The 14,451-nt window shown below is 47.2% G+C and overlaps 1 protein-coding gene across 1 annotated transcript in view; it reads right to left on the reverse strand.

Annotated features, from left to right (window-relative positions):
• The window catches only part of LOC111859731 (voltage-dependent T-type calcium channel subunit alpha-1I-like), a 170,010-nt gene that overhangs the window by 117,860 nt on the left and 37,699 nt on the right, over positions 1-14,451 (reverse strand). Inside the window, exon 2 of the mRNA XM_023842701.2 lies at positions 8,450-8,702. Coding sequence (XP_023698469.2) covers positions 8,450-8,688 — 239 coding nt within the window. The 5' untranslated portion in view covers positions 8,689-8,702. The remainder of the gene's footprint in view (positions 1-8,449; positions 8,703-14,451) is intronic.

Below are 14,451 nucleotides of genomic sequence, written 5' to 3' on the forward strand. Positions count from 1 at the left end.
ATTTACCATTCATCCATCTATCCTTCCATCTTCTAACTCTTGTTCCTATCCGGGTAATGGGAGGAAGCTTGATGCCTATCACAAGCTGCACTGGGCACAAACTGGGGTGCACCATACCAGTTGGGACACCAGCTGTCAACAAATACTTTGGCTAATAAAAGCCAGCCCACCTGAAGTGGACTGATCTGCCCATTAAAGCCCAGTACGATCAGTGGTTGGTTTTGGCTGACCCAGCTAAATGCACCTCATTCTCTAGCTCACATCCCAGCTCTGTTTATTTATAGAGTTTTCATCTTTATACCCCAATAAAGGCACTGGCTTAAATGGGAAACAATCACAACAGACCACTAAGAGAAGGTATGACCACACTCCAATTTTCAGTACTTTATTTATCTCTAAGTTTGCTCTTGTTGAACAATAAACATTTTAGTACTGATACCACAGACTGTTAGTACAGATTAGAAACCACTAAGTTGATCTTTATGCCGTTTATGCCTTTATGCCGTTTCCATATCCCCATATTGCCGTTCTTCACTGAGACTTTTCTGTACAGCCACTAGAGAAGAAGTTCTGTGGCTCTGCTGAACAGATCTGTACCTTCAGAACAGAAAGTGACAGACACCAGGGGCCTTTATTAAAGGGGGAGGGGGCCACCACACAGATGTAACACCTGGTCTTTAAGGAGCAAGATGGACGAGCGGCAGCTTTGCAAGAAAACACACAAACTGCACGGCAAATCAACATGTTTTTGCAGAAACGTGGCACGTCACTCACGTCCTGATTAGAACAGGCTTCTGCTTAAGAAGAGTAGCATTTGAGATATCAATATCTATGCTAATATCTACAACAAATTCAGCAATCAACCCATAGCGAGCGACTCGGTACATCCAGCAGCTCTCGGCTGCATGCAGAGGACACTCGAGACCCCTTCACTCGTTTAAGGTGAATTCAATCACAGCAAATTGGACAGTGTCCTTCTATGGTCCCAGCAGCGCATTAAATGTGAAACATGAAATCGCAGGACCTCTGAGTGATTTTTTTTTATGATATCATCACAGAGTGCTGCCAAAGCCAAGCCAGCACTTTCTCACCCCTATCGCAACGCTACTCAGCTAATTCCTGAACGTAAATCAGACCGTAAACCTCTTAAAACTATTAACGTCTGCTCGGACGATAGTGTCGAAGCACTGAAAGGGTGATTTCTGGGCATGAGAAAGCTGTTCAGTATTTGCAGAGAGACTACATCCGTTTTCTGTGTTAACATGATGATTCATGAAGGACAAGAATTGATCATCCTTTCCAACGGGAGCGTCTATAAACGAAGATAATATGCACAAGTCGCATTAGAGTTGCACAAGGAGAATTATACGCGTAAGCAGGGAAAAATAAAACAATGCAAGGAGATTAAAGAGAGGAGTTATCGCACAGTGGACTCTAGAATCTCTGGTACGCGATGAAGGGTGCTCTAAACATGAATCCCACTTAGATGCTGTTGCAAGCTCTCGCTGAATTTTCAAAAGCAAACAAGCTGAATGCTTTTAATCTTGGGTTTGTTTCACAAATTGTTCCACCAAATGCCTGGATCTGTTCTGGATCACACAGGGAAACTGTTTGCTAATCCGGCAGCTGGTACTTTACCATTCAAACAGATGGATGCAAACAAAGGTGTCTTATAATTTAAAAGTCTCCTGATGTTGTTAAGGAAAGATGGAGGAAGATTATAATGACTCCTGTTTCTCTGGAAGTGTGTCCAGAGCTGCACACCAGCTACAGATCCAAATTAAATCATTTTTAATGTGATTAAATGATTTTCAAAGTATGTATTGGTTACACTTCACTTAAAGGGCCACAAGTAACTTAGTAACTTGGTTACTACTCAAGTACAAATCATGAACACATATAGTAACTGCATGAATTGTGCTTGATTAATGATTAACGAACATGGGTACATAAATAACACTCAGTTGCTGGTTAATTAATACATTAAGTAATAGTGTACTACTACATTAATTGTGCCCCCTCAAGGGGGTGTGGCTTAATCCATACTGATTTGCTTACAAATGCAATGATCGCAGTTATACACCCTGTATTACAGTATATCAAGAATCCTGGCACATATGCCCACCTGTTGTTTATTAAGTTGCCTTCAGCCTTAAATGCCACACGAGCTCGCATGCTACTGAGACAGCTAAGCCCACGCATCCCCAGGTGGGTTCACGGAATTCTCACTGGGCACGCTCAGACGGGCTAGTCAGGCAGGTGCACCCTTAGCATGTGTAAAACTCTCCCACCTCATGGGCCCTTCACACCGACGCAGAGCAATGGCTGCAAAGCCTACAGCGCCCCAACCGCGACAGCTCTACTGCTTATGGCCTCATGAAACCCGTCTGACTGTCCAGCGTGCGCCGGGTGACGCTTTGGTTCGACGGCCTCACATTGTCTCACGCCCGGCGCCATCAAAACAAAGAGAAACAACCTTTGCCAATTTGTTACGAGGCCGCTCGCGAGCGGTAGAGAGCGAGCCAGTTCTTATAAAAACCTTGGTGTGAATTTGGAGCGTAACACTCTACCGGGTCGTCCATACGGAGAACGCTGTCTGTCTGCGTTGCTTTTCCCGTTAGGTGATCTCGGCCTCGTTTGGAAACCGAAGGCATGTGCAGCGGGACTTCTACAGATGCAAAAAATTAAAAATTAAAAATCGCTGGCGCTACTCGCCATCCAAGATCTTTTTGCGCAGACGGCCGTCGGACAGGCTACAGAACAGCTTGAGATTTGTCCCGTGTTCCTTCATCAGAGCTTTCAGATAGATGCTACGCCGAGCTTCGGTACGAGGTGAACATGAACAGAAAGTCATTTGTATGCCTGTCAATCAATATTAGCAACAAATCCTATAAGAATCCTTCTGATTTCACTGGCACCATCATCTGAGGTCTAACCCTATTGATGTTGCTCCTTTTATTGTGTATGGTTTCTTACTGCCTACGCTGGATTGTACGGCGAGTGGGGAGTCTACGGTGTTATGGTCCTGATATCTTTTTGTGACAATGCAGCTTGGCAGTCTAAGAGACATGTTCTCGCAGAGACAATAAATTCTGTTACCTTAAGTAAACATTATACATTTTTGGTACTGTATCTTTTTCAAAAGAACATACAGGTTCTAATAGCAGATGAGGGAAAAAAAAAAACATTTTTCGGCCAGGCTTTATCCAATCAGCTGAGAACCACGGATCTGCAAGCCTGCTTCTGGCTGCTCTTTTCCTCAGCAGCTTTTGTCCTGCTGCCGTTTATCTATCCGCCTGGCATTAATCCATTAAGCTAGAGAAAAATAAGAACTAGAGAGTGATAGTGAACAGAGAGCAGCTTTGCTGGCTCCTTCAGGGCAGCTCCAACCCGCTGACACGGTCCAGCTCTGATCGCAACCTCCATCAGCATTTAAAACGGCCGCAGTGTGGCAATTGGAGGTACGAGAGCAACGCCAACAAATGCTGTTTCGACGAGGCAGCCAATCACAGGTTAGTTAAGAAGCTATTTTATGCCTATAAAGGGTGACAGCTTGGAAACGCGGAATTAAACAGCTGTAGCGTATTTGCTTTCGGGAAATGAGGCTCTCGTACAAGGGTATGCTTCTAAATGATTACAATTATAAATATCTGCGGCACAATGGTTATTTGAATTATGCAAATTTCCATGTTTCTCATTAATTTTAATGCTAGTTAATAGCGTGGCATGTTCGTGTTTGGAAACTATTTGTAACAGCTCCGGCTTGCGCTCCGACGCGACTTTATAATTACCGAAAACATGCATGTGAATAATTAGGCCAGGAATGGAGTATGAAGTAGGTTCTGGGGTGTGCAGTGTGCTCAATCACTCTCGGTAAAAGGGTTAATGAAGAGGGTGCGTGTCCTGGAGGTGCCCTGCAATCTTGCTAAAGAATGAGAAAGTATTCGGGATTTAATGCTATTCATAAAGGAGGAAGGCACTGGATTATGTCTTATAATGAAAGTTCTCGCCTTCCAAATGGTGGCCATATGGGGTTGATGCATCAGACTGTGCTGTTGAACCGCAGGGGTGGGGCCATGGGTGCACCTGGTTCAGCTAAAAGCTGATAGGCCCCCTCCTTTGTCGCTCACTGAGTCAAAACATATCATTGGTTAATGATAAGGTTGGCCTCTCAGCATGAAATATAACTTCACTTATCACTAAAATCACCTCTAATTTGCTTGCAGTTGGAGCGTAGACAGCGAGTGGTGCCAAGCTGGGGGGCGGGAGGGGGGGGTGCACACAGGCTGGTGGATCATTAGGTGGCATTAGGCAGCAACCAGGGGAGCAGAGAGCGACAACGTCACCTGACCCCATCCATGGCGAGAATGTGCCTCACAAAGGTGGCAGAAGCTTGGGAAATTTCTTTTAATGACATGTTTATTATACTGTAGCTGGGAGGAGGACAACAGAGCTGGGGGGGGGGGCGGTGCGTGGTCCGGCGGGTTAGGTCTGCGCCCGTCAGCGGAAGGTCGCTGGTTTAAGCCTCGGCAGAAGAGTTATTGGGCTTGTGAGTAATGGTGCGTTCGATTATTTCTCTCCAAGTCGGAACTCGAAAAACGTCACTTCCCGTCGGAAACACGCCCCTTTTATGACGTTGAAGTCGGACAAGATTTTGTTGTCCGAGTTGCCCCTGTGACATAATTTCGACATGGCGACTTGGTTTGTTTGTAGTTTGTTTACTGTTCGAAAAAAGAATATCGCTATGAATGTACTAAAATATTTTATAAAGCTTTTAATGTGGTTTGGCTAGTTCGTGTTTCTTGTTTGTCTCTCGGAAAAATCTCCATTTCTCTATTTTCTCCATTTGGAAAACTCCAAATCTGCTAAAAAAATAAAGCAACAACACACAGCAACGTGTTTATGGAGGCAGCCATGTTTGTTCCGAGATGTGGGTAGCTCGAACGGGAGATTATCGGACGTGCTGTCACTCAACTCGGAATTTTCAAGTTCCGAGAGAAAAATATTAAACCCATAATCCCCGCCCCCCCCCCCCCCCCAAACCCAAATCTTCCAGGGGTGCTGGATAAATCACCTGACCCTGCACTAGCACCCCAAGCTTCACTCTCAGCTGAATATGTGTCTCTAACATGAGAATATTACAGGATATGTGAAGAGAAGCCTTCCAATGTACCTGTGCTCATCTCGCCATTCGGGAGGACGGCAGCGAGACAAACCGTGTGCTTATTTTACCGTCCCTGTAGGGGGCACCCTTCCCAGCGTCTGGACTGCGGAGTGAAGTGTAGTCATCATGTAGTGACCCGCTTTACTTTACAGAGTGTAGCACTATTTTACTAACTTTCTTTTACTCTGGAACTAGTCTTGTGAAAAACAACTCAGAGTGCAGAGCTCCCCCTTTCTTTAACAAAACAAATTTTTTCCCTATAAAAATGCATCTGGCGCTGAGCCAGCTGACCCGCTTCATAAAGGCAAAAATAAAGGAGGGAATAATCCTCCGAGTTGTGAGGCAGCTGTTGAATAACACGGCCTGCTGGTTATGGGGATGATTTGCATGACAATGCTTTGCATCCCCAGCGCTGATTTACTCCGAGCTGCAGTTGGCCTCCAGAGCCTTCATCTCGTCTGAAGGCTGTAACTGCTACGATTTACACTAAGAGGGCGCCTGTGGACGGCTCCAGCTGCGTTCCGCTTACGCCGAAGACCTTGTCGGGCCCTGCCTTGCCGTTCCAGTCTTCCTATCACGCAACTCTCCCCCATCACGCTAGATAATAAAACTCACAAGTTAATGTTGTTGTTTTTTTTCTTTACCTCATTGTTTAAGGCCAGTGTACTAGTTTAAAGACGTTTACCACCACCCAGGTATAAAGCTACTTGAAACAGCTGTTACTGTGCAGGAAAAAGTTAATACACATATATCTTTTTGATTAAATTTGTTATCTCATGTGGTGCACAGCCCATTAAAATTACCCACGAATGGGTTATTCATTTGCATTAATATGACTTCATATTATAATACACAGACAGAATGTAGTATATTTGAATTCTTATCGTCAGACCATAGCTCAAAGTCACCACTCTGTATTATTGGGGGAAGTTTGAACATATTTAAGGAAGATCCTTCTCTCTGGACTGAATTATGGGAGAAAACCTTTGGTACTTTAGAGTAAAACGGACCGCTGGAGTGCATGGTAATAATTAATCTAAATCAGTGTTTCTCAATCCGGTACTTGGGGACCCACAGACAGTCCATGTTTTTGCTTCTAATGGAAGCTGAGAGGGAGCAAAAATGTGGGCTGTCTGACAGGGAGCTCAGAGGGAGCAAAAACGTGAACCGGCTGTGGGTCTGGGAAACACTGATCTATATAATGGAGGCCTCCTCTGTCTCAGCATTAATCTCCCACAGTGCAGCACCACGGCAGGTGATATCCGGCTTCCCCCTTTTCTTATCCCATTCCCTTGGTCTCCCTGGCTCTTTCCACTGCCCCTCCCCTTCCATGTCATCCAGGCAGAAACAGCTGGATTACTGGCATCCACAACCTGGATTACACACGTCGCTCCATGGCCGGCACCCGCCCCACCCCTCCGCCTTCCCCGGTATAATTTATCATGGCGGCCTGCAGCAGATGCTGTCCTTAAGTCTCCCGTGTGTTATGCCAACTCTAATTTGCACCAGCAGCACTCTGTGTCATAAACAATAGCCCATGAATACCCCAAGTGCATCAATCCACTTGTCCTAGTTTACTGCGCTTGTACTGCACCCAACCACCTCCTGCTCTCAAATGTATCTGAGCCATAAACTGCGACAAAGGCGCCTCGTATGCAACTCCCGAGCCACGAGAATGTGAACGCCATAATGAGGGAAGCTCAACGGGGCCGAGGCGACAGTGCGAACGTGGCGGATTCTACGATTAGCAGGTTTCAGGGAAAACCCGGGAGGAAAAAACGTAGCGTGTTTAGGGTTGGGGAAAGTGGCTTAGATGAAACGAGCTGGTGATTGATGTGGAGAAACTCGTGTCGCTTGGGTGAAGAGCAAATGCTAACCAGCTAGCAATGTAAGTGTGCATTATGGGTAAGTGTGCATTATGGGTAAGTGTGCATTATGGCAGCATTCCCACATAAGCTTGAGAGAAAGTCTAAGAAAATGATAAAACTGCAAGAAAGGGCTTCAACTGGTTGGAATCTCTATATGTGCTGCTAGTGCTGGGAAGAGGTGTTGTGGCTCAGTGGGTTAAAGTGCCTGTCTAATAACCAGGAGAACCTGGGTTTGACTCCCGGCCATGCCTTTGGTCAGCTGTGAAAGCTAGGTCCAGCTTACCCCATGTTGTTACTTCCTCTCAGTTCCCAACACACCTGTACCTGGTATTCTTGATTATTTGATTGGGGGAGGCTGTCAGTTGGGAGGGAGCAAAACTGTGGACCGTTTGGCGGTCCCCGAAGACTGGGTTGAGAAACACTGCTCTGCAGGATGATATAGGACAGAGCGAAACAGGAAACAGCCAGGATGGTCATAAAGCAACGTTACTGCTGTGGGTTCTGGGAAAGTTCTATGTTCTGAATTCTGGAGACCAACAGTGTTAGTTTAACGTTGCTTGAACGTTCTGCTGAGGACCAGCTGTCGGCATAATTTTTACTCATTGTTTACAATGATCTGTATCATTTTGGCACGTCAAGTCTGCAGCCAACATTGAGTGCAAATAGTGACAGCTCAGTCAATGGGAAGATGCGACGCTTTACCTCAAGGTCACGAAGGTGACATTTAGAACAGCAAGGATGGTCAGACGTCAGTGCCTTGAGCTACATGAGGTCCATGAGGTCCTTTCTCCACCATTTTGCTCCCCTTCCCCATTTACTCATTCCTTCCAAGGCTGGAAGGAACCCTCCATATTACTGAGCTCAGCTTTGACTGGATCAGATCTCACCGCACATGAAAACACCACAGAATCATGCTCCCATCTCCCTGTACAATAGGGAACATTCGCTCAAACTGTCAGATCTTTAAAATCATGCTTTTCCTGCATTGGAAAATCAGCGTGTAATAAATCATCACAACATCAGAATTATGCATCATTAGGAAGAGCTGAAAGGAGGACGGTTCCTTTGCAGTTTACAAGCTTTTTTATCTTTGAATTCATCCAATAAGAAAAAAGACCAAGATGTAAAGGGCGATGTTGGAGGCAGAGGCGCAAAGCCCCCTGGGAGTAGGACAGACCTCATAAAGAAAGCACAACCTGTAGAATCAATGTCTCGATCCAGCTTGGATTTAAACCACGAGTTCAAAGAGGATTATCCAATGCCCAGATATTCTGTTAGTCTCCAGGCAACAGGTAGGATCCACATACTGGATGCAATTTTACCATGGATAACGAGGCGACCATAGCCTGTCGTTGGTCCAGTACTCACGTGTACAGGGCAGCTGTGGGTCAGTTCTGTGCACGCACTAAAAGGATATGGGCTGGAGACCATGCGGATGCACCAGCTCCGAGGGTAGGTGGTCTGCTTGAGGCAGAAGAAGACCACAGGGGCCAGCTCGGGGAATGGCATCACTAGGGTGCTCAGGTCACTGGCGGCATCATCGCCCTGCCCCAGGTCCTCGATGGCCTCCTCCCGCTGGGCAGGGACATAGTCCTCACACACGCCCGCTCCAGTGTGAGACACCCCCAAGGTTCCGGGAAACTCCTCACTCGTCATGGCGACTCCTTTTCCTAGGACAGAGAACGACAATGGCGGAAAGCCGTCTGCAGATACGCACAAGTCGCAACAACGTTTTTGTCTTTATTCTGTTTGTGTTGCGTGATCCTTACCAATTGCTAGTGAGGAAAAGGTGTCCCCAAGCACGGCAATAGATCTACCGCCCCCACGTTTACGGAACTGAGGAATTGGACATGATAAATACCAGGTTTTTGGTTTCTGATTTTTTTTTTTTTTTAAAAAAGGCTAAGAATAATCTTCAGTTTCAGCGCCGAGCCTGACACGATTTCAGAAAGCCAGAGAAACAGCTGAGTGTCGATTGTGGTTTTATGTGCTGAAATACTGTGCAGGGAAGCTGACAAGCTTTACTGTATAGAGCCACAGCCAGTCGATAACAGGAGAGACCGGCGTCGTGGAAGGAATCACTGAGAAACGGTACAAACAAACCAAGAATACAACAAATAAATATTTACACCCTCAGCATACTGTCAGTTCTTTATTGTGTAAGTTTAAAAATGTTATTTTAAGTACTTTTTGAAGTATACTGCCTGCAGTATATCCTGCATTCCTATTAGTCTTTTTTAAAAGGATTAACTTTGCCTGTCTGTCTATGCAGTTTAAAATACGCCATTTCTGTATTTTAAGCTACCCCGACTCTCCCTCGGCAAATTCTCCCTCAGTCTTTGTCACCATCGACAATCATGCCTGAAAACCTGAGCCACACCGGCGTTTTCGGCCGGGCGGCGTGGTGACAAAGTTTGGTGCGATTGCGGCATTATTGCGCTGCTACTGCCGAGGCACTTTGGCACCACAGAGAGACAGTCGGCGCCCTGTCATCGCAGTGGCTGGCGGAGTGACAGCAGTCACATGCCTTCACAGTAGGGATCCCCGCGCTGACGGGGTCACATAATCACAACTCGGCACAGGAGTCAAGCTGCCGGGATTGTGGGGACAGCGCTATGAGAGTCACCGCCGTGACACTGCTGTAATGCTGGAGTTTTCCCCTGTCAGGGTGACAGGGACGGCGTCGTAATGATTGGGCTGTGACACTGAAGTTATGTTGGTGTTCTGCTCTGCCAGGGACAGTGGGGACATTGTCATGACAATCACACCTTGGCACAGGAGTAGAGTTGGCATTCTTCACTGCCAGCGTAGCGGGGATGGTGACAATGACAATCATACAGTAGTAACAAACTGTCACAATGTGACACGAAACATATTACTTATTTATTTAGCAGGCGATTTGACAAACGAAGCTCCTGAATCTATCCAGCTCTGAGCAAACAAAAGCATTTGGGGATGGGGGTTAGAATGTCATGCCATGTAACAGGAGGCTGGTACCTCAGGGCGGTAAAAACAACTTATGGACAACTTGGAATCCAGAGGCCTTCAGGTCAATGACAAGAGGACAAGAAGGCAGGAGCTGAGGGGCAAAATGTGGAAGAAATCTCCCAGGGGGGCCTGCTGTGCCTTTTCCGACATGAAAGGGAGCCTCGGGTAGAAGGCTGACATTCACCCCTCTTCAGGCGCCCCTTAAAACCACCACCCCCCCCCCCTTTGCTTCTCGACTGTGAGTCCAAGCCCAGCGTTGAAAGAGCCACTCTCCTTTTGAGTTAGTAACACACCAGTCAGATTTCAGCAAAAAAAAAAAAGCAGGAAGAGACAGAATTTTTAAGGCACGTTTAAATATTAAACACACAAACAAAACCCCTGACTGGCTTTGTGTGAGGATTCAGCCTGGGTGGACACACACACACACACTCTTTCTCTCTCATACTAGGGGCTATTTACACCCAAAGAAAGCCAGAACACACAAGAAAAGGGTAAACTGGAAGTGGATCAGGTAAAAACCAACAAGCCACGTGACTGGCAGCAGGAACCTGTCTTGCGCTGCCAATCACATATAGGGGAAACAAATCCTAGAATGACTGTGAGCACACTGTGATCATCACAGCAGGTTTTGCACTGCTGCCATATAGTAGCTGAAGGCCAGCAAGCAGAGCCTGAGCTGCTTGTTTGTTTTCTCTGTTATTTGTGTGGGGAATAGCTACTTGGATGGTAGATGGACTTTTGGAGGGACATCAAGGGTGTGTACCAACAGGGGCACTGACCCCAGCTGAAAGCTGATTGGCTCCCTGGTGCTTATTCCCCTGTCACTCACTGAATACAAAGATTCCATTGGCTAATAATAAGGTTGGACCCTCCTTATCACTTACAGCCTCTCTTATGTCCACCTTCTTGAAAATCCTATCATCACCGCTAGGGGGGGACCCACAGCTGATTGCCTCTGTTTGCAGTGTGTGATAGCTGGCTACTGTCCCCCCCCCAAAAACATTTTTGATAAAAATGGAGCACTAACAGTAATGCCAGGTGGGTCAGCCTGGTGCAAGGCACCAGCAAATTAATGACTGCGGCCGGAGATTTTAATTACCTTAACGAGTCTGTGGAGAGCACTTTTCCCTGCAGCTAAAGTGCAGCGTAAAGGAATCTGTGGGCCTGAACCAAAATGTAATCGGTGCCTGTCTGGCGTATCCGGGGCCCAGATTGGCCGGGCAATAGACCCAGGTAGCCTGAGTGGAGCCGCGGGGCTGAAGGAGCCGGATACATCCAGGGAGGCCTGGCTACAGGCCGGAAGCTGTGCCGTGTGAGTCGTTTACTGAAAGGCAGGTCAAGGCTACGTCTGGAACATTCCGGTAATCCGTCTCAAGGAACCATAACCTGAACGGCACTTGCGACTGCTCCTCTGCAGGAAGCCAGATGTCATAAACTGAAGGTCTGTGTGTCAGTGCCTTCAACACGCGGTTAGTGCTTAACATTTCAGAGGGTTTTGTTACCGAGGCAAGTGGTACGTGGAAAAGTCTCAGAAGGAGAGGGAGGGAGGCCAGGCAAGTGGGGGGTAAAGCTGGTCAGCTGACCCGCAATGCCTAGCGAGCTAGCCGGAGTGTTCATTACCAGCATGAATCGTGGGGGCTCCCTGAATGCCAACCCCCTGTAGCCACTTCTGAGGTCTGAAATTCAGGTTTGACAGCTGTCACACATCTGGCGTGACACTCATGCTTTCAGACTCTAACGCAAGAAATCTTATGCCAAATCTATATCATTCCATTATAAACCTAAAATTAGCTACCTCAAAAGCACTGGGGTAGTTTGTAAACCCTAGAGACTATTTAGAAGGTAATAAAACTGTTACATACATGTAAATGCGTGTGCATGTGTGTGCAGACTTGACTCATTGGAAATGTCACGCAGTCAGCTGACCAAAGTTGGCCACCCTGGAGAATCGAGTTCCCTTCTATACTCCAGATCCCCAGATGCTGGAGAACCTGTGTTCATTTCACTGGTGAGAGTCCCTGCAGGACAGCGCTACGTCACACTGCTGGCGCCTTGAAGCAAACGACCAGGAGCAGCACTGGAGTCGCTGGCAGGACACGGAGCGCCGTCCGGTGCTGGATGCATCCATTGGCATGGCTGAAACAGAGGGGCCGTCTGGAGTGTCATTTCAAATGGGGGGCTACATGCTCCCACTCATATTCCCCCACTGCTGCATTTCTCTTTAGGCGCTCTTGTTGTTGCGTGGCTTGAACTTGGCTTGAACTTCTTCAGAAAAGGAACCAGGGAAGTGTAAGATTGGGAACTATGGCAGTCACTTTAGGTAAAAGTCTGCACAGGTCACTTTAACAAAAATCTAACGAAATATGATTTAACCACTTTATAAAGTGAAGTCTTCTCTTGGTTTGGGGGCCAGAATCAATCTATATGAGATTATACCCTTTGTGTGGAACAGCTGGGACATTACGGAACGCCGAAAGACATCAGCACAGGCTGTACCCAATCTGCCACTGTCCCCAAGGACTGTCCCCTATCATGTTGATTGGTGATCAGTGTGCAGCACCCTGCGTCCCCTCCCTGCGTCTCTGCGGGTGATGTCATGTTTGGCATGATCAGCACCCCCCCCCCGCCCCCATGGCTCAAAGCTCATTCCCTCCCACGTCTGTCAGAGAGAGACACAGGAAGGGCCTTCTCATGCTAACAGCTAACTGCTGCCTCAGCTCAGGGCTGTGGGTTCCAATCAGAAAATACGCTGTTATAGCTGGTCTTCAGAACGCAGATATAACGCGGCCTCCTCGCCCGCGAGCCTCTGTCATGTTAGCCTGAAAGACGGCTCTTCCTCTCGTCACAGTCAAACAGCTCAAGATGAAATTCCCGCCTTGCTGAACTCCTATATCCATTTTTCAATACAGACACGCGTCACAGTCTAGCTGCTGAAGAAATGTGACTTTGGGACATCTGCAATTTAAAGTGAATAATCAGCCCCCCCCCCCTTCACCCCCCCTCCCACAGCCGCGGGCCACCTCCCGTCACTGTCCTAATTTTATCTCGTTCTCCTTTCATTGGAAATTTCACATTTTACCAGCTGGTCTCAGAGGCTCATACATCAGCCTTATTAAACATCCTCGAATCTTTTCCGCTCTTGTGAAAATGTTCCCCAGCCTTGAAATGAGGGTTATAAAAATATTAGGGAGAATCCACCGGTGTAGGACGCTGTCGACGTCACTGTAATGACCTCTCCCACCGCCGCTCCCCCGCCCCACCTTGGAGCTTGTAACCACGGCAACCTGGCAGGGGTATCCAGTCGAGCCAACCCCTCATGGTTTTGCCCCAATGCCCTGGTGGTGTTGCATTGGGCAGGGTGCTTGCTGGGACAAACAGACTTGCTACTGCAGCTTGGTAAGTTCACCCTCTTCAAGCCGTTAATTACATACAGAAGGACAACAATCCAATTTTACGAGGGGGGGGGGGGGGGGGGGTGGAGTACCTCTACAGCCTACCACATGTTTACTACAAAGACTCACATGCATAATTTACACTCAGACACAAACTATTCAGTGAGACAGGGTCAGGTGACAGGCCCCTTATGTTTACTCTGTCCAGGCTGCACCAGTTAGCAGGATGAAATCATGGAGTAGGGTTTGAGTATGTTTGCTGGGCACCAGGGATGAAATATAAGGGAAGGGGGGGCGGTGGTATAATGCGGTAGGTGCAGTTAATCTAATCATTCGGCAATCCTATTAAATCACTAACGGCCCTACTATGCTTTTCTGGTTTTTCAGTTTCCTTTAGTGTGTTACATAGCTTTATGTACACGTAAACGGTCTAAGGCCCAAATTATACACCTAATGGAGTAACTCTCACTACAGAAACCACTCTTCTTTAATCTGGCTGAAACGCCTCGTTGGTAATCCAGCCCTTACTTCTGTGACATGGTGAGGTCACCCCATAACACAACCTTTATTGGCTGCCTGTCTGCAAAGATCTGTCTGCAGACTGCAAGACTGGGGCAGAACATGTAGGGCAAGCTGACCAATCAGAGCACACTGGGCTTATTGGGGGTGGGACTAAAACCTCTAACAGAGCGTTTCAGTCAGAGTTATAGAGTGAATAAAGATGTACAATATGGGGAAAATAATGTGTTTTTTGAATACTGGAGCATGTAAATCTGTTCTAGCAGACCTCAAACATAAAAGTATGCACAGTGAAATTAGAATCCCCACCCGCAGCCACGCCCCTGGGCTGCAACCTCATACTCAGCCCTCGTGTCCCTCTTGCTCAGACATGGCATCCCTTCCCCAAGCTTCCCCTCCTTACCGTCTTCCCCATGTTTCCCCATCCTCTCCTCCAATCCTCCAGACCTGCTCTCTGACCCAGATCAAACCAATCAGCCAATAAATAGGTGACCTTACTCAAAAAATAAAAAAGTGTGAG

Source organism: Paramormyrops kingsleyae, chromosome 5 (assembly GCF_048594095.1).
Source record: "Paramormyrops kingsleyae isolate MSU_618 chromosome 5, PKINGS_0.4, whole genome shotgun sequence".
Lineage (NCBI taxonomy): Eukaryota > Metazoa > Chordata > Actinopteri > Osteoglossiformes > Mormyridae > Paramormyrops > Paramormyrops kingsleyae.